Source organism: Leucopleurus acutus (assembly GCF_964270905.1).
Source record: "Leucopleurus acutus genome assembly, chromosome: 19".
In the NCBI taxonomy this organism is placed as follows: domain Eukaryota; kingdom Metazoa; phylum Chordata; class Mammalia; order Artiodactyla; family Delphinidae; genus Leucopleurus; species Leucopleurus acutus.
The window spans coordinates 55,119,976-55,139,539 of NC_139161.1; the positions used below are offsets into that span (position 1 = coordinate 55,119,976).

General features: G+C 42.7%; 1 protein-coding gene across 1 annotated transcript in view; it reads left to right on the forward strand.

Annotated features, from left to right (window-relative positions):
• Window positions 1-19,564, forward strand: part of DNAH9 (dynein axonemal heavy chain 9) — a gene marked incomplete at both ends in the record, with an annotated part of 297,882 nt that overhangs the window by 129,272 nt on the left and 149,046 nt on the right. Inside the window, 5 exons of the mRNA XM_082861738.1 lie at window positions 6,302-6,512; window positions 11,092-11,219; window positions 12,819-12,927; window positions 13,656-13,803; window positions 18,028-18,202. Of these exons, the coding sequence (XP_082717864.1) occupies window positions 6,302-6,512; window positions 11,092-11,219; window positions 12,819-12,927; window positions 13,656-13,803; window positions 18,028-18,202 (771 nt within the window). The remainder of the gene's footprint in view (window positions 1-6,301; window positions 6,513-11,091; window positions 11,220-12,818; window positions 12,928-13,655; window positions 13,804-18,027; window positions 18,203-19,564) is intronic.

Genomic DNA, 19,564 nt, shown 5'->3' on the forward strand with positions numbered 1-19,564 from the left:
TAGATAGACTTTTTAAAGGTAGAGATGGGCAGGAAGGCCTCCCAGATAGAGGGAAGAGGGTCAGCCGAGGGTAGACGGGGAGACATAGAAATTGTACAAGCCACAGCAAGAAGTCCAGTGTGGCTAGAGAAAAAGGTATTGGGGTGGGGGAGGGGGAGGGAGCAATAGGACCTGAGAGATAATAGGTGGCTGTGTTATAGAGGGCTTTGGATGCCAGATGAGGGGTTTCCTCTGAAAGGCTCTGATCCTGAGGGGCACCCTCACCCCAGAGATGAGTTAATCCGATGAGGCTCCTAGGATGCAGGCACTGAGGCTGACATCTTAGAATCAGGACAGTCCACATCTTCCCAGCCTCTCTGAGAGTCTGCTAAGGCAAACGACCCTCCTTCCCCATTTTCTGCACTTTTTTCTGCTCAGAATCTCACTCTTTCTATTTATTTGCCAGTTGCCCCACATTGTTTCCTTCTTTTTCTTCCCTCCTTTTCATAACCACTTTCTGCTCCTCTGATAAGACAGATGCCATCTACTAAAGGTTCTTGCAGTAGGTGATGTTTTCTACCAACTTTTCATTTACACTGTCCACTTGAACTGTTTTCTTTGAAATATAGTTGATTTACAAGTTGTCTAATTTCTGCTGTATAGCACAGTACACTTGAACTTTTTAAAGTTACTTCATCAAAAACCTCTAGGGAAGCTCTGGTTTGAGAAGGCATCCTGCAATCTTTTAAAAGTGATAATATAACTTAAAAAAAAATGGAATAAGCCCATAGAAGTGTGAAAACTGGGAAGGGGATATAAGAATAGATTTCTGGAAAGATGGGAAGAGGATGAAAGCAGGTTGACAGATCAAACAGAGCAGGGGGGCTGCAGGCTCAAATATACTTAGAAAGGGCTTCAGGGGAAGAGGAGCCAGGAGGCGGCCAGTCTGCCAAGCAGAACCCTGGAGAAGCTCAGGGCTTGGACTAGGCAGTGAAGGAGGGCAGGGGTGGGGAAGAGGACTGAGAACGTGGGGTGGGGGGGGTGCGGGGGGCGCCTTAAGCCGGTGGGGGAGGGCATTAAGTCTGTTTACCCAATCATTGTACCACTTAGCTCCCCACACTCTCCCCCAGCTCCCCCTTCTAGGCCCAGGTTCCCAAGAATGCGGACCACGCACAGCCAAGCACGTAACTGCAGCTGAAAAGAAAGGTCTAAGGGAATTTAATAAACTCTTTAGGAGGGAAACTATGACTGCTCTAAGAGTTTGAAGCCCATACATTCTGTTTGGGCTCCTCGGCCTGAAGGCCAGCACCTGCTCACTCACCCACAAGTAGAAGAATAAAGACAAAGGCCAAGATCTGACTGGGAGCACAGACCTCCCTCTCAGTCCTCCCTGCCTGGAAGGAGACCCGCATATCAAGCCGCAGACAGCACCCACCCCAGCCTCCTAGAAAACACAGTGCAGCTCTCCGTTTAAACCTGAGGCTCACCAGATACTGGAGGCAATCAACAACACAAGAGACAGACAGACCGACAGACACCCACACACAAACGCACATACACACGCAGCAACTGACTCCAGGGGTAGTTAGGAAGAGAACGTTTTAAAGTCCTAATTAGTATCCTTAACGAAAATAAAGAAAACGAGATCCATAAAACAAGAATGAGATGCTATCAAAAAATTAAAAGAACTATTGGAGAATTGCAAAGCACTCTTTGAAATGTAAAATTGAGTCACTGATTACACACACAATTCAATGCAAGGATTGGAAGGTAAAGCCAAGGAAATCTCCCAGGGTGAAACTATGTGTGTGTGTGTGTGTGTGACAAAGTATAGTATGTATAATACACACACACAGAGAGACAGATAGTGTGAGGGCCAAGGTGACACATAGAGGATTACCTAGGTTACGTAACGTGTTGTCAATGGGGATTCTAGAAAGAGAGCCCTTGAAGAACTGGACAAACGTGTACAGATTACATGGGCTCAGTCAGTACTGAACAGAGTGGGTTTCAATGGACTGATACCAAGATGCGTCATAATGGAATTTCAGAAGTCAAGGGTCACCAGAAAAAGATAAAAGTTTCCTGGCTGGGTGACAGATTGAGAAGGTGGTACCGGTGACCCAGGAAGGAATGAAATTCAGGATGACATCAGAACCTCTCATCAGCAATATCAGATAGTAGAGTACAAGAAAACCATTCCCTCAAAGTTCTGAGGGGAAATGATCTCAAAACTAATTACATACCAAATTATCATTCAGGATATTTTCAAAGAGTTACAAATTTTACTATGTATGCATCCTATTTGATTAAGTTACTTGAGGACACACTATAGCAAAACGAGGATGAAAAACAAGAAAAATATCATGGGATTCAAAAATTTCAGAATCAAATAAAGGAAGTCCTTGAATTATAGCTGTTAGCAGGCCTAGAAAGCAATCAATCCAAATCGAGTCAGGAAATCCACGGTCTCTAAGGAAAAGGACCCAAAAAGTAGATATATTCAAAGGAAGAATAGATGAACAAGATGAAATGTCTCATGTGTTTTATTGAAATTCTCAGTTATGAGAACTAAGGCATCTGTCTGTCTTAACAAAGAAAAAAGATTAAAAACACTAAGAGAAAAAGGATTTTTTTTAAAGTAAGTGTGAACCTGATATTGATCAATATATAGAGTGTAAGAAAAGAGTATCTATTTGACCTTGAATTGATGTTCAGAACATCCTCTGTCAAGTCATGACATGAGGCCCACAGAGAACGTGATGTATTCCAGGCAACTGCTTCCTTCTGTAGTGAAAAATATCTACAGTGGTAAAAATCTAAGCCGCTATTTGTCTTCAACTCTTAGAATCATGGAAAATAGAGAAGGTCTAAATCTAAGTATGAAACAGAATGTAAATATTATCAAACATGGCGATGTAAGAGTATAATGTGTCTGGCAGAAGATAGGAGATGGAAACGAGAAGAAAAGGTAAAAGGAAGGGTAGAGATACATATATATTTACCTTACAAAAGATACTGTCAAAAGTTGATGGATTAATCGCAAAGTAGAAATAACCCACTCATCAGTTGACAAATGGACAAACAAAATGTGGTATACCTATGTAATGGAATTTCATTCAGCTGTAAGGAGGAATGAAGTACTGGTACATGCTACAGCATAGATGAGCCTTGAAAACATTGTAAGTGAAAGAGGTCATTTCATTTTCTGAAATGCCCAGAATAGTCAAATTTATAGAGGCAGAATGTGTATCAGGGGCTGCACAGGGATGAATTAGGGGTAGGGATGGGGAGTGACTACTGATGGGTCTGGGTTTTCCTTTTGGGTTGATGAAAATGTTCTAAAATTGGATAGTGGTGATGGTTGTATAATCCTGTGACTATGCTAAAAGCCACTGGAAAAAGGTGAATTTTATGGTATGTGAATTATTTCTCAATACAGCTGTTGAACAAAAAGAAGTTGATGGAACTAGAAAGCAATTTTAAGTCTTTCTGATATCAGGGAATCAGTCAGTAGTAGTTCACAGAAAAAAAAAAACCAAAACCTAGGTTTATAATACAGTCTCCATTGTGTAGCCAGAACACCATCCACTGCCACCACCTCTCCTGTTCTCCGCACCCCCCACCCCGCCCTCCTCCATTTTAATGCAATACCCTCAGGTCAGTTTCATGCTTAAAATCTTCCAAATGCTTTCTGTTGTACTCAGAATAAAATTCCAAGTATCAATTTCTGCATATCTGCCCCCTGCTTACCTCTCTTACCTCATCCTATACAGCTCCCTCTTCCTTTTTTAATTTTTTTAATTTTTTATTTTTCTGTTCTCTGAGCCCTCCAAGCTTGCTGCTGAACTTAAGGCTTTTGCACTCACTGTCACTCTACCTGGAATGCTCTACCACTGGTCTTCGCATGGCTGACTCTTTTTCATTCATATGTTAGCTTAGATGTCAGCTCCTCAGAGACCCTTCCTGATCACTTCCCTCAGTTTTATCTGGGAAGATCCTGCACTGAGTCCCTGAAAGCTGAAAACAAGAGCCAGGATTGAGAATCTCTTTTGGGTGATTTTGGGGTTTGAATCAGAGGAACAGCAATAGCTTGGGATGGAGGAGAAAAAGATATTGATGCTATGGAAAGCAAAACTCAGTATCCCAATAAATTATCCTTCCACAATGGAAGCTAACTGTCTTTTTCCCCGAAGAGCCATTTATCAGCTACCTTTATATTACTCTCTTCATATAAGTGGTACCACTCTCCTAATTCCCTTGTTGTACAATTCTAGAATTCTTTTTAACACTCCTATCAATTAAATTTTTTAAAATATAGGAGTCATTTTAAATTAATTAATTTGCTTTACTTTTTTTATTTTATTGAAGTATAGTTGATTTACAATGTCGTGTTAGTTTCAGGTGTACAGCACAGTGATTCAGATACATATATCTGAATATATACATATACTTTCTCAGATTCTTTTCCCTTATAAGCAGTTATAAAATACTGAGTTTAGTTCCCTGTGCTATACAGTAGATCCTTGTTGGTTATCTGTTTTATATATAGTAGTGTAATTTTTTTAATGTAGAATAAATAAAATGTTTGGGGAAAAACTTTCTGTTGTCCCACAGAAATGTTCTGTCAACATTTTAGCACATTTCCTCTTCAGTTCACTTTCCTCAGCTATTAAGGATTTATAGTATAAAGTATGAGGAAACCTGATCTACAATAAAGTTCAAATGTTTTAGCTCATGACATGCAAGACCTTTCCTGATACGGGTCATCCAACCTTTCCAGCCATCCTTCACATTTTTTAAAAAATTAATTATTTATTTATTTGTTTGTTTGTCTGTTTGCTTGGTTTTGGCTGCATTGGGTCTTCATTGCTGTGCGCGGGCTTTCTCTAGTTGCAGCGAGCAGTGGCTACTCTTCGTTGTGGTGCACAGGCTTCTCTTTGCAGTGGCTTCTCTTGTGGAGCGCGGGCTCAGTAGTTGTGGCTCTCGGGCTCTAGAGTGCAGGCTCAGTAGTTGTGGCTCATGGGCTTAGTTGTTCCGCTGCATGTGGGATCTTCCTGGACCAGGGCTCGAACCTGTGTCCGCTGCACTGGCGGGCAGATTCTTAACCAGTGGGTCACCAGGGAAGTCCCCATCCTTCACATTTCCAGCAAATATTTCTTCAGCACTTGGTCTCTGCCAGATTCTCTGCTAGACACTGAAAATAGAGAAATATCAATAAAAGTCCTGTCCTGCCTGCCTTCGAGTAGCTGATAATCTAATAGGCAGACAGAAAAGTAACCATTGCAATATTGGTAAGTGCTAGGATGCAGGATGTAGGTATGGGACACCTACCCCAGGCTGCAGGGTGTGTAGGGGCTGGCCAGAAGAAGGTAGGAGACGGGATCACTCCTGAACAGAAGGCACGGTGTGTTAAAGGCCCAGGCACACGGAAGAGAATCATTAAAGAGCTCCAAGAAATTGTCTACCTGGTATGTGTGTGCTGAGGGATGAGAGATAAAACACTGGAAGCTGTTTTGGGCCAAGCTGCAAAAGGACCTTGTAAACCAGTGTAGGGATTTGGGATTTCATCACTAAAACTATGGAGAACCACTGAAGGGACAACGTGATGGCACTGACTTGATCAAATTTTCATTCCAGTAAGTGTACAACAGTGTAGAAAGGTGAGCCTGGAGGCAAACTAGAACAAGAGTGATGATACCGTCAATTGTATCATTGTCCTCAAGGAGTTCCTTGACTGCAGCCTCATCAAACCATCTGGCCAACCATGTCATGCTCTGTCACACCACAAGCCTTTGTTTGTGCTGTTTCCTCTGCCTGGAATATCCTTCCTTTTCATCTTCTTGGCAAACTCCTACTCATCCCTGAAGCCCCAGTTCAAATGCCCCCTTCTCTGTGAAGCCTTTCGTGTTCCATTTATCTGTACAAAATCAATTGTTTCTTCCAGTCTTCTCCCATAGCTCTTAATAAATACATCAGCTATAGCAATTATCACCTTACATGATAATAATTTGTCAACATGACTTGCTTCTCCATCAGACTGTGAGATGATGGAGGGCGGAGAGTCATCTCTGAATCTCCCTCACCAGGCACACTGCCTAGCACTTTGTTGTGACTAATAATTATAGGATGGAATGATGAATAAGTGAGTAAATGAATCATGTTGCCCCTACATTTACAACCCCGTCACATCTTGGGGGGAGTAACCCTTCCTGTGTTGACCTCAGGTCTCACTTCAGACACCAGTCTGGCTCACAGAAGAGCAGTTGGGACGTGAGTGAGTGACAGGCTGGTCACTCTGGCTGAATTCCATGTCTCCCAGGTGGTCCAGCTGGAGGAGCTTCTGGCTGTGCGGCACTCCGTGTTTGTGGTGGGCAGCGCGGGAACTGGAAAGTCGCAGGTGCTGAGGTCCTTGCACAAGACCTACCAGATCATGAAACGCCGCCCCGTCTGGACTGACCTCAACCCCAAAGCAGTCACCAGTGATGAACTCTTTGGCATCATCAATCCGGCCACACGAGAATGGAAGGATGGTGAGAGCGGGATACAACTAAATCAGCCCCTTAGGCAGAAGAGAATGCAGTAGGGTGAATGCAGAGGAGGGGACATTGGGCTGATCTGTATCAGGTTAGAAAAGAAGGTGGAAAGAATCAAAGAAAGGAAACCAATTTTGGCTTGGAGGGGAACCTCAGCCCTTGGGATAGTCTCCTTCCTTGGGGACTCTTCAGCTGCCTCTTGAGAGAGGGCACCTTAAAGAGGATAAAGCAAGGCAGGCATTCTCAGATACAGTTTCGTGATTCTGGAACGCAAGTCATGGAGTCTCTACGTTGCCTGGCAGAGGGTCTAAGACGAGGGTAGGGTAGGGAAGCCCACTGCTCATTCTGAAAGGAGCAATTCAGTCTAGCATCCCTCAGAGGGTACCTCCCTATCAGCACCGCCCCAGGAGTGATGGGGAAGCTGCTACAGAAAACTCATCTCAGGAGGATCCTAGAACCATGGTCCCTTCCACAGCAAACCCATGCTCACTCGGTGCTGACCTCAGCCTCACCTTCAAAGAATTAAAAATCATTGGTAGATGTTGGAAAGTGTCTCCTGTCACTGGGAGAGAGCAGAAGAGAAAATGGAGAAAACTCTCTATGAGCTGATAGGACCTCTTTCTAAAACAAATGTGGCTTCTGTAATGAGGAAATCTCAGCTCCATCCTAACACCCCAACGTTAGTAGTCGTCCCAATCAGGGTCAAACTGCCTGGACTCCTCTAATTTAGGACCTTCCATCAGAGGCCTAGAACAGTGGGATTTAATGAGCAGCCTCTCTAATTTTTATTTCACTATTAATGAGGCTTAATATACTTTCCTTCTTATTGGTCTTAGTAATTGGCTCTTTTGTAATTTTATTCCTCCTTATTATTTTCTTATCAGTTTGTAAGAACTTTTTTATATACCAAAGACATTAACCCTGTATCTGTTATATTCACCACTAATGGTTTTTCGCTGTCTGCCATTTGTCTACAGACACTTCATGGCATGTTTACCATGTACTTTTTAAGAAGGAAATATGTCTATCTAGTCTTTTTAGCACCTGGAATTCCTATTTGGTTTATAACTCTTTCTAACTTTAAGCTATATAGTATCATAAATTTGGTCTAAAAGGTTCTTTTCACATTAACATTTTTTATTCATCTAGAATTTATTTTGGGGCTTAGTATGAGGTAAGGTAGAGAATGAACTTTATTTCCTTCCAGATGGATAATTGATTGTGACAGCACCATTTATTAAGTAAACTGTCCTTTCCCTCTTAATTTAAATTCCAACTTGTCATATATGCAGTTGTCCCTTGGTGTCCATGAGGGATTGGTTCCAGGAACCCCTATGGATACCAAAATCCATGGATGCTCAAGGCCTCATATACAATGGCATTGTATTTGCATTATCCTGTGCACATCCTCCCATACACTGTAAATCATCTCTAGATTACTAATAACACCTAGCACAATGTAAATGTTGTATAAATAGTTGTAAGTACAGTGTAAATGCTATGTAAACAGTTGCTAGTGTGTGGCAAATTCAAGTTTTGTTTTTCGGAACTTTCTAGAATTGTTTTTTTCTGAATATTTTCGATCCATGGCTGGTTGAATCCACGGATGCGAAACTCGCAGATACAGAGGGCCAATTGTATTGACATCTGATTCTGGGTTTTCTGTTTTGTTCCACTCACCTGTTTATCTAATCCTATGCTAATGTCATTCTATCTAGGTTATAATCATTTTATATCATTTTCATGTCTGATGAAGTAAATCCCTCCTCAATATTTTTCTGTAATTTCTCGGCTAGTCTTAGGCACTTCTTATTCCATATTAAATTTAAGCTCACATAATATAATTCAAATTTTAAACAGTGTTGGAATTTTAATTAGAGTTTTATTAAATATACACATTAAATATGGAGAAATTGAAAAAGATTTATAATAATCATAAAACTATATTCACTAAATGAGAACTTTCAAGTAAGTGGAATATAACTTTTTTTTTTTTTGCAGTACGCGGGCCTCTCACTGTTGTGGCCTCTCCCGTTGCGGAGCACAGGCTCCGGACGTGCAGGCTCAGTGGCCATGGCTCACGGGCCCAGCCGCTCTGTGGCATGTGGGATCTTCCCGGACCGGGGCACGAACCCATATCCCCTGCATCGGCAGGCGGACTCTCAACCACTGCGCCACCAGGGAAGCCCGAATATAACTTTTTAAATATTTTAAGAGAACTTGATAAAAGTAGACATATAGTGGATTATATTAATACACATTTTTCAAAATTAGAAAGATTCAGTAGACAGAAAAATAAGTATAGACATAGAAGAATTAGGAAATGCATCCATCAAACTCAGTGTAACACGCTGATATAGAACTTTGCATCTTGTAAATAGAAAATATTCCTTTCTTGGTAGGCTCATGGAACATTTCCAAAAAAATTAAAGTTTAGTTGGGCACAGAAGAAATTGTAATGAATTCAAAAGTATCAATTTTCACACCACATTGTTTGATACTAATACAACAGAATTAGAAACAAATAGCAAGAAAATGACCAAAAATAATTTTACTATTTGCAATCAAGAAACAGTAAGCCCTGGATTAAAGGGAAAATTAAATTGCAACTCCTCTTGGAAGCAATATAAAGAAGAATACTTCATACAGAAACCTCTGGGACACATCTAAAGCCAATAAGAAAAAACTCCACTCTAAATAATTACAGAAGGTAGGATAGAAATAAAGGAAATCAGTATCCATCCTAAGAAATTATTCAAAGAGTAATAAACTAAACCTGAAGAAAACTGGGAAGAAACCAATAGAGATAAAAGCTGAAATTAGTGGGAAGGAACAAAAAAATATAGGAAGGATAAATAAATATAAATACTGGTTCTTTGTAAAGACCAATAAGTCCGTTGTGAGCATGATTAATGGGGGAAAGAGAGAGTAAAAGTATGTAAGATTAGGAATTAGAAAGAAGATATAACAGTAGATACAGACAAGATTAAAATGGAAGAGACACAATTAGATGATACATATTCGAAAAACTAGAAGAAATAGATGATCCACTAGCAAAATATAATTTTAACAAAATTTACTCAATAAGAACTAACACAGCATTGTAAAGCAACTATACTCCGATAACAACTTATTGAAAAAAAGAATTAAAAAATTCACTCAATAAGAAGTAGAAAAAGTAATGAAAAGGAAAATTTTAAAATAGTAGCTGAATAAAAGAAAGAGAATTCCAGAATCATCAAAGGACACCTCTTAATTCATTTTATGAAGCCAAAATAATCTTGATATCAACCTTTGTGCAGAACCAAAAACAATAGCCCAATTTCACTTATTAATACAGATTTAGAAATTCTCAATAAAATATCAGTAACTAAAATCTATCAGGATCTCAAAAGAATAATACATTCTGACCAAGTAGCATCTGTTCCAGGAATGTCAGGACAAGTCAATTACTTTTAAAGTATCAACATAAAGCATTGACAAATTAAAGGATAAAATAATTTGATCAATAAATAGGTGCTAAAAACTCAGTAGCCATTCCTAATTTTTAAAATTCTAAGTAAAATAGGGATAGAAGGAAATCCCTTAAGTACAATTAACACTCTTTACCTAAAGCCAAAAGGAAAAAAAGAGCATTCTGAATGATGAGAAAATAAAGCCAGTTCCATTAAAACCAGAAATAAGCCAAGGAGACCTATTACCAACATTATTATTCAGATTTGCTTGGTGGGATTCTGGAAAATGCAGTAAGACAGGAAAATGGAATACATCTTATAAATTGGAGGAAAGGAGATAATTATTATTTTGGTGATTATACCTATAAAACTCTAGAGACAGTATTGAAAAATCACTAGAATTAATAAGCATATGTATTAAAGGTAACTATAAAATAAAATACACAAAATTTGAAAGCTTTTTTCTATACTAGCAGTCGTCAACTAAAACTGAAAGTCAGGAAAAAAAATTCCATTAACAATAACAATAAGAACTGAAATGTTTAGGGATACATTTAGCCAAAGAGATACATTGAAAATGCTGTAAAAATTTATTAAGGAACATAAAACAATATTTGAAATAAAGAAAAGACATACCATATTATTGACTGGGAAAGCTTAGTATTATAAAAAATCAATTCTATCCAAATTAAGAGATAAATTTCATGTAACGCCAACTAGAATCACATAGGGCCTTCTCTCAAAGCCTGCGTTTGGCAGGATTTTCCCAGGCTGCAGTTTCAAAGGATGAAAACCTTACCTAAGAAGGTTTTATGTAATTCCATCACATCACAGTTGCCTGTTGAAATGGTTCACTGGGTCCCTTGTCAGTTAAAAAGTAGTACCATCAGGTTTCCTTCTTGTTTTGCTGTTGCTGCTTTTCTTACAAAAAGCTGGGCCCGAGCACAGAGAGAGTGGAACCTTGGGAGTGGTCAGATTCTTAATAGTGTAAGTTACAAAGCCACTTCTGACCTGCCTATGTACACCTCCTTCTGAGTGTTGTAGCTGATAGGAAAAGGCTGTTTTAAGAGGAAGAAGCTTGATGGTGACCTGGAAATTAAGATATCCGTGGTTCCTCTTAGGATTGTTCTCTTCCGTCATGCGGGAGCTTTCCAACATCACCCATGATGGGCCCAAGTGGATTCTACTTGATGGTGACATAGATCCAATGTGGATCGAGTCTCTGAACACTGTCATGGATGATAACAAGGTACCAAGGGGGAAGGGGACCCCACGTCATCCCTAATCATCAATGAAACCAGTCCCTAGGCACATCTAGAAATCTTGATTCCACACAGGACTGGCCCCAAGCAAGGAATCATTACTGCTGTCTTTATTTTTTCCTGCTTTATTGAGATATAACTGACATATAACATTGTCAATATATAATTGATATATAACACTGTGTAAGTGTAAGGTGTACAACGTGATGATTTGAAATATATATTGCAAAATGATTACCACAAGGTTAGTTAATACCTCCATTACCTCACATAATTACGTGTGTGTGTGTGTGTGTGTGTGTGTGTGTGTGTGTGTGGTGAGAACTTCTAAGATCTACTCTTAGCAACTTTCAAGTACACAATACAGTGTTATTAACTCTAGTCACCATGCTGTACATGACGTTATTCATCGTGTAACTGGAAGTTTGTACCCTTTGACCACCTTCACGCATTTCCTCTGCCCACCCCCCACCCCCATCCCTGGAAACCACCAACCTACCCTCTGTTTCTATGAGTTTATTTTGTTAAGATTCCACATATAAGGAGATCATATAGCATTTATCTTTCTCTGTCTAACATTTCACATACCATAACACTCTCCAAGTCCATCCATGTTGTCATGGATGAACCTGGAGAAGGATTTCCTTCTTTTTATGGCTGAATAATACTCCACTGTGTGTGTGTGTGTGTGTGTGTGTGTGTGTGTGTGTGTGTATCATATTTTCTTTATCGATTCCACCATCAACAGACATTAGGTTGTTTCTACATCTTGGCTATTGTAAATAATGCTCCAGTGAACATGGAGTGCAGATAGCAGATAACTCTTCAAGATCCTGATTTCAGTCACCGGTATCTTTGGTAGACGTCTTAGAACTGATTCATCCCACAGAGCAACTTTCACTTTGTTCAGTGGCACTGCCATCACTCACATGTTTTTAGTATTGTTGTAATTTCCTTCAGAATCTTCTGCATACAGGTTAATTCAATATTTAGAGCTGAAAAGAATCTGAAATCATTTATTCAAATCTTTAAAACTGAGATCAGAAACATTCTGAGCGCGTCATGCATCCTCAATGGTGACCAATCTTTATCCATGGAGAATATGTTTTATTTTTTATAAACAATGAAAACTGAATGCCAATAAAGTGGCTGTTAACCTGGGAACTGTTTCTAAACTTGTTCGTAAAGCACATCTAGGCTAGACATTTTACAATGGTTTCAACGTTTACAGAATCATTACAATAAGTGTGTGCTCTTCCAAAAGAAACAGGAGTTGTATGAAACCTGAGCCCTTTTCCTTTAATTATCCTACTTTTTCATTATGGTCTAGTTCATCCAAATCATTGACATCCACTTAAACTTTTTAGATAGCTTTTTTCCTGATTCAATACACACAACAGGGATGGAGGTAAAGGGGCTACAGAAGGAGAGTGAGAGGATTGTTGCAGAAAATTTAGAAAATACTTATAATCACAAAGAAGAGAATAATCATCCTAATTCCTATCAGGAATAATAGCCTAACTCCCCCTAGCTGGCCATGTGACCTAACTCCTCCCCACCTGCCGTGTCCCTCCTCCTGTGTCCAGGTGCTGACCCTGGCGAGCAACGAGAGGATCCCTCTGAATCCCACAATGAGGCTCCTCTTTGAGATCAGCCACCTGCGCATGGCCACGCCAGCCACTGTCTCCAGAGCAGGTATGGCCCACGAAAGGAAAAACCACAACTGCTCAGTTGAAAACGGGTGCCTCTAGTGATACATATGACATTGCTGGCTCTGAAGGAAGCGCCAAACAGGAGCCAGACATTGATCATCCAAAACCCCGGCCTGAATCTCAGCCCTAATCCACACCCACGAAGGTGAGCCAGTGCTCTACAGCCAGGACCATGTGAGCGTCTCAATTCAGAAATGTTACGGTAATGGGAAGGGATTGGCCCCTGAGCTGAACAACAGTCCTCTGCACATAAGTGCCTCAAATTAGGCTACTTTCAGGCCAGTTCTAGCCTCCATGAAAGCTAATGAAGATGATTGAGCATTGCAATTTCTCACCACATCCTGGTGGAAAATAATAACTTTATACGTTGACTTTCCTGGGTGGGACACGGTTCCATCCTTTAGGGGCCACCATGCGATCTGCATCCTTCCTCACCATGACAAGTATTGCTAATCAATCACAGCCTGCTTGCCTCCTGAGCCTAGACTTGGCCTCAGGATCCTTCTCAACACTGCTTTCCATCAGCTATTATCAGTCAGTCGGAGTTGATGCCAATAGCAAACCCATTTGCCCTCTCAGACCTCGACCAGATCTCTGTTCTTTTCAAGCCCAGCCTTCAGTGCATTTTCTAAACAGAAAATAACTCTCTGGAATGAAAAATATCCTGAGGCCTATGGAAATGTCACTAAGGTGTATCCTCTGTGCTCCCAGGGATCCTGTACATCAACCCTGCAGACCTGGGGTGGAACCCTCCTGTGAGCAGCTGGATCGACAAGAGGGAGACCCAGACTGAGAGAGCCAACCTAACCTTTCTGTTTGACAAGTATCTTCCAGCCTGCTTAGACACACTCAGAACCAGGTAGGCCAAGGGGTGAGGAAGGTAACAAGCAATAAAGAGCCTGTTGGCTCTTACCTGATGTCCCGCTGATGTTCTGTCCTGTCCCCAAAGTCAGATGTCCCTAGTCATTCCACCCCGGGTGTGGCAGATGGCAGAGGGGAACACACGTTAGGACGGCGATGGGATGCCTGTTGTCAGTTCAGGCAGGAAGCGAGGTGAGTGAAGAGGAGAGAGATGTAAAGGACCTTTTGGAGGGCTGCAGGGTGTGTCTGGAGGAGGCTGCGGGTGGTGGTAGCAGGGACAGCAATCCTGAGACCCTCTGCTTCGCAGGGCACGCAGCTGGCCCTCCTACACGTGACACAGGCCAGATCAACAGGCCTAGAGGTGAAGATGACACCTGTCAGCAACACAAGGGGCCCACTTCCTGTTCCTGGCTGTGGGCGTCCATGGCCTAGATGATACAGGATTGGGTATAATGCATCATTGGACCAGTCCTGGCCCTCTAGACCCTAAGATTTCACTCTTCCTCCAATGGGTTTGCAAAAGTAAAAGCAACAAGCCCTGACCACTTACCACATAAACAAAATAGTAATTGCTCTTAACCAAAAGGATACTTATTATAGCAAGAATATTATACGTGTCTGCAGAGAAGGGTTCCGGTGTTTGGAACCTGCTTTTGTTTTGCATTCTCTTTCTTTGCCATTTGACGCATCATTCAACGAATCAGGTACTCAGCCTCAGCCCAGTTGCACCATCAGAAGCTGGTGCTGTGAAGGCAACGTGACTCAGAGATCCTCAGTTCCTGAATGTTCAACAAACAGAGTCAGGTTGATGTTTCCTGGAAATAAAGTCTATCACTTAAAATGATTCCCAGCTCCTTATTCATTGGCCTGAGAAACACAGGATGGCAAATGCTTGCAAGTGTGGAGCAGAGATGAAGGGAGAGCTCCCAGGGCAAAATGACCCGAGGCACTCTTTCTTCATGTGCCCCGCCCTCCCCCATCAAAATCCACCGTGTTAAGAACGAATTTTATGTAAGTAAAAACTGAGTCACAGTTGAATAGTTGACATAGTGATATGTTTTCAGATATTAAACATTTATTAGTTTTGATTTTGTAAGTTTTATACTTCAGGGTTAATTATTTTTCCAAACTTCAGCGTTTTCATAAAGCCTTTAAAAAGCCTTTAACCCCTTGTGGCTTGTGAGCTCTGTGGCCCTGGGATCTAATGAGATAAAGCAGCCGTGGCAGCAAGAGTCTGGAAGTAGGCAGTCGTGGTTAGTGTCTCAGATAGACAAGGGCTGCAAAGAGTTAAAGTGGCAACAAAGGGGGAGGTTTCAGGAAAATAGCATCCCCTATTCTTTAAGGTTTGCTGAGACACTTGTACAATTTATCCTTAACTAAAAATTAGGCCATTCCCCACTCTAGGCATTTAGAACAAGAGATACCAAACTCGTGTGTGTGTGTGTGTGTGTGTGTGTGTGTGTGTGTCTGTCTGTCTGTCTGTCTGTCTGTACACGTGTGTGCTCGTGTGCAAGCACAGCCTCTGAAACAAACTTTAAAGACTGTATTAAGTCCATCCAGAGAAACATCCGCCCGCCACCAGTCTCTGAGCCCCGTGGTTAACAAAGAAAAACCCATAGCTGTGGTTGAGGGTGCCCGCTCTGGGTTTCCTTCATGTAATTCTCACAATATCCTTATGAGGGCCGACCATCCTGCAGATGTGGGAGCCAAGGTCCCATGGTGCTCACTCAGTGCCTCAGCTGGTAGTGACAAGACACTCACTGCAAAGTCCTACTTCTGTTTTATTCATCACCGTATTGTAATGCCAGCTTTCTGTGGCCCCGTCATGACAAAGCAATGCCAACACACAGTAATTTTTGTATTGAACAAGCAGGGCTCGTAAGGGGTGATTATAAACAAGTTTATTTTGTCTCCCACTGTTCCTTCAAAAACATTTTATGTTCTCCTTCTGCCCCTGGATGAAATCTAGGTCAACATTGCTGATTTTACTGGTCCTTCTTCAGTAATAAAAATGCATCTCATCACTTCTAGTCACACAATCTCACACACACACACGTGCACATACACGTGCGAAAAATTTAAAAAAAGGCAGTGAAAATTGAAAAACCATACAAACTCTCCCACTGCCCACATAGCCCTCCACCTACAGTGAGAAAGGACAGTGTTCTTGACTTCTGTCCTTATTCTACCAGTCGCCCCCTTACCAGCTGTAGCTTCTCACCCCTCAAGGTTGAAGGGGGGGGACACAGGGAAGAGAGTGATGGGCAGGAAAGGCCTTAATGATGGACCTGGTATGACCTCATTTACCCCAGCTGTGGCAGGTTTGGAACTGACTCTTTGGAAGCCTTTGTGGGTCGCTTGGACCCCTCCCATCCCTGGAGATCCCCAGTACGCCTTCCCTTGAAGCAAGTAAATGCCTTTCCATCAGCTAGTCGAGTACAGCTCCTCACACAAACCCTCCAGGTTGGACCCCTTCCCCAGTATCTAAACAAGCCCACACGCTCACGGCCACACCTGCACCCCAGGGTTAGTGCCCCAGCGAGCACCCTCTGACCCTGCACTGCAAGGTTAGCAGGTCTCCCCGGGGATTTCCAAGCCTGGGTCCTAGGGGAGCCCCTTTCTGAGGGTCTCTGTTCAGGATGAGCACCTGCCTTCCCTGTAGGAGGGACACTCGTTGCACACCCAGAGCCCTCCCCGAAGTCCTGTGTGCTCATTTCTAGCCCCTTCAGCATCTACCACTTTGATCCTATAAACCAGGAGTCCCCAACCCCCAGGCCACAGACCGCTACCGGTCTGCAGCCTATTAGGAACCGGGCCGCACAGCAGGAGGTGAGTGGCAGGTAAGCCAGCGAAGCTTCATCTGCGCTCCCCGTCTCTCCCCATCACCCGCATTACCGCCTGAGCCATCCCCTGCCCCCATCTGGGGAAAAATTGTCTTCCATAAAACCAGTCCCTGGTGACAAAAAGGTTTGGGACCACGGCTATAAATCCTGAGAGCACCAGAGGCCAGGTTGTCTGGAATCTCAGTTTGGAATTGGAAGAGTAGTTGGCCTGTATTGTGTCAGCACCTCATCCAAAACTGAGCCTGGGGCAGTTCCATGCTGACATTCTGTTACAAATATGCATTGAAGAAATGAAGGAAAGCCTCCCAAGCACTGAGTGTCTTCGTTACTCATGGACGTAATGCCTAGACTCTTAGACCACTTCACAGCATTGTGGTAAGGACTGCAGCCAGACGCAGAACCAACACAACACAGAACACTGAAGAGGATGGGACGCCATTCAACTCCGAGGCCCAGTGCTGGCACGTGACTTCTAAGATGGCTGTTGATGGTGTCGTTCATCTTATAACAGTGGAGCCTGTCTCTGTGCGGCCTGTGAGCTCATCCTCCCCAGGAGGTGATGACGAGGGCAGGAGGGGTTGAGTATGTGGGTCCGTGGTGCACTCCATGTGTACGCCTGGTGGGATGAGAGTGCCGTGTGCGTGTGTCTGTGTGTCTGTCTGTGTGTTCCTGCTCCCTTGGGTGTAGGTGCACCTTTGTGTATCTCTGGATACCTGCCTTTCAGCCAAGACCTCTAAACCAAGATGGAAAGTACAAGTTCAGGTCAAGACATAGTCACAGAGCTATATTTATGAAAGAGAGAACTTAGTCATGTAAATCACCTCTGTCCTGGCCCACTCTGCCTCCCCCAGACAAGACTCTAGCCCCAGAGAAAACATTTTCAATGCGTTTGAATTGAGGGCACTCCTCTGAGCTGGAGAAGTGGAGGAACAGCCTCAGAATTGCACCCACCTTGGCCTGTAGGTGATTTTTGCCAATTGAAACAGTGGCACTGTGAGATATTTACTCGTTTTGTTGCAACTTCCTACATTCCTCAAGGACTGGAGCAGGGGTCGTGGCAGGGGGGCGTCCTCAATGTTCAGAGAAGGGAAGGCGGGGAGGGCATCAGAGGAAAGGAAGATGAGAAAAGGGATCATCTCAGGAGGGCTCCTGTCCCTTCCTTCTTTGCAAAGGGAGCAGACCCCCAAACAGCTGATGAAAACAAAAGCTTAAGTAGCACCATGGGCCTCTATAATACCAAAGTTTTTGCTGCTGCAAAACTGCATGAACTTGTCAAATCGTGAGTCCACAGACACCAACAGGATTCCATAGCTGTCCAACAATGCCTCTAGGATGGAAAAATCCAGTGTTTTAGAGCATATCTGTGTCTCTCTCTGCAGATTTAAGAAGATAATTCCAATCCCAGAGCAGAGCATGGTTCAGATGCTGTGCCACCTTCTCGAGTGTCTGCTGACCGATGAGGACATCCCTGCAGACTGCCCCAAGGAAACCTACGAGCTTTATTTTGTGTTTGCTGCCATCTGGGCTTTTGGCGGAGCAATGGCCCAAGATCAGGTAAGAGGGTGTGCTGAGGCTAACACCCACGCTAACCAGCAAAGATTTGGAAGACAGAACAGCTAAAGTCAGGATTAACACAGAAGCATCAAACTACTTAGTTATCTCTCCCTTGTTCTGCTAAAGGCGTCAGTCCCCTTAGGAGGGCTTCAGGTAGTGAGACAGGTGAGATTGGGCTATGTTTTGAGCTGTTGTTTTTTGAGTTAGTGAATGTATCCCTAATTTCTTGGACAGTTGCTGATTGAGTTTGAAAAACTGGAGGTATAAGTACCTTACTTTGCAAGGTGATGTGTGTTTTGTAGGTGGAGTGATGCTGTACTGTAGAAGCTTGAGTAGGGGGAATCCCTTTAGGCTTCTTAAAAACTTTCCAGAACAGGCAGGTACCACTCTGTACCAACCATCACATCTTCATACCCCTGAAACGCAGAGCTGTCCATAGAAGGTTAGACCAAAGGCTAATTGACATCTAGGGATAGGAAACCGAAGTAGTATTCATCTCATGGTGTTGGCTGCTGTAGCTTCATGCTGTTTGGGGGTGTCTTGGCATCCTATTCTCTAAGCCTTGTGTATTCCCACCCTTTTCTTTACTTAGTTTCCTCCAAATAAAAGGTACTTTACCTAGAAACAACATATTGGAGGTTAGGCAGACCAGTCTTTTAGAACTGACTAGCTATCAGGCAGTATCATATAGAGGCTGAGAACATGGACTCTGGACTTGAATTCTAACTCTGCCACTTATTACCTGGGGACCCTGGACAAGTAATTTAACCTCTCTCCGCCTTACTCTCCCCGTGTGTGCAAAGGAGATGAGAGTGATGATAGTGGTACCCAGTTCCTAGGATGTTTGTAAGCATTAAATGAAGGGATGCTGTTCTAATTGCCCACGTGTAAAGCTCTTAGAATAGTGTTTATTATTAAGGTTCTCCTACCACAGATATTCAGTTTCATAGCAAATATCTGGTGCCTTTCTCGCAACAGGGGATTAAACCAAGCTTCAAGTGTTGGAGAGTTATCATTTACTCTTTCTGGTCTGGGTTGATTATGGGCTTTTCCAAATAAAAAGGTAAAAATCTCAGCCTCCCAGGGCAAACCATGTTCTAAGAATCCAAAACGAAGGTGAGCTGGAGGAATTAACAATTAATTTAGAATTAACAATCAGTTTATTCTGTGTTTTCACGGGCTCTGATTACAACATTCATCCTACCTCCCATTACCCCCTACATGTTCTTGGTGCTCCCAATTCAGAAAGCAGCTCTCAGAAGCCCCTGGAGGTGTGCCTTTCTCCGTCTTCCTCTCCGGAGCTAGACGCTGGCGGGGAAGGGGGATGCTCCGAGGGCAGGAGGACGCCTGGACTGGGAGTTT